This window comes from Brassica oleracea, unplaced genomic scaffold (genome assembly GCF_000695525.1).
Source record: "Brassica oleracea var. oleracea cultivar TO1000 unplaced genomic scaffold, BOL UnpScaffold08892, whole genome shotgun sequence".
Lineage (NCBI taxonomy): Eukaryota > Viridiplantae > Streptophyta > Magnoliopsida > Brassicales > Brassicaceae > Brassica > Brassica oleracea.
In genome coordinates, this window is record NW_013625413.1 from 1 (window position 1) to 618 (window position 618).

Below are 618 nucleotides of genomic sequence, written 5' to 3' on the forward strand. Positions count from 1 at the left end.
AGAAAGATGTGCCTCAGAGAGACGTCTCTGTACAGCTTCGCTTTCTCTTCAAGGTTAGCTTCAAGAACCGATGTAATAGAGTAGAAATGCTTAGTCATCGCCAAAAACTTCTCCGGCGAAGAAGAGTTCTCGTAAGCAGACTCTTCTTCAACCACCATCGCCGGATTGATAACATCCGGCGACGGAGGTATTGAGAGATATTCCACATCATCATGCTCCATGAGAAGCGAGTCAAGAGTCTGGCTGAAGTCCGTCAACGCCATGAGGTAGTTCATGACGTAGTTAGTAAGCGGGTGGACCGCTCCTCCAGGGAAAGGATGAGAGGAAACATCAGAGGCAATAGCGCTTTTGAACTCGAGAAACGTCGCTCTCGCGCATTCCCCGAGCCTCCTCATCACTTCTCTGTACTCCCCTCTCAAGGAGGAGCCGAGCTGATTATCAGAGAAGAGTACATCAATCTCTGGTAATAGCTCGGACGCCAGCTCGTACATTTCGAGGATCCTGAGGAGTTTCTCGGGCTGCCGCGGGCCGAGAGAGACAGCTTCACCGAAGTTAAGCAGCTGCATCACAGGAGCCTTCACCGTATCGACAAAACACGTCACAGACTCCTCCTCCTCC

The 618-nt window shown here is 51.1% G+C and overlaps 1 protein-coding gene across 1 annotated transcript; it reads right to left on the bottom strand.

Moving 5' to 3' along the window:
• Window positions 1-5: 5 nt before the first annotated feature.
• Window positions 6-614, bottom strand: LOC106322174 (exocyst complex component EXO70B1-like; the record flags this gene model as incomplete). The annotated part of the gene is made up of 1 exon (XM_013760313.1): window positions 6-614. A coding segment is annotated over one exon (609 nt), but the record flags the coding sequence as incomplete, so codon positions are not given.
• Window positions 615-618: the final 4 nt, after the last annotated feature.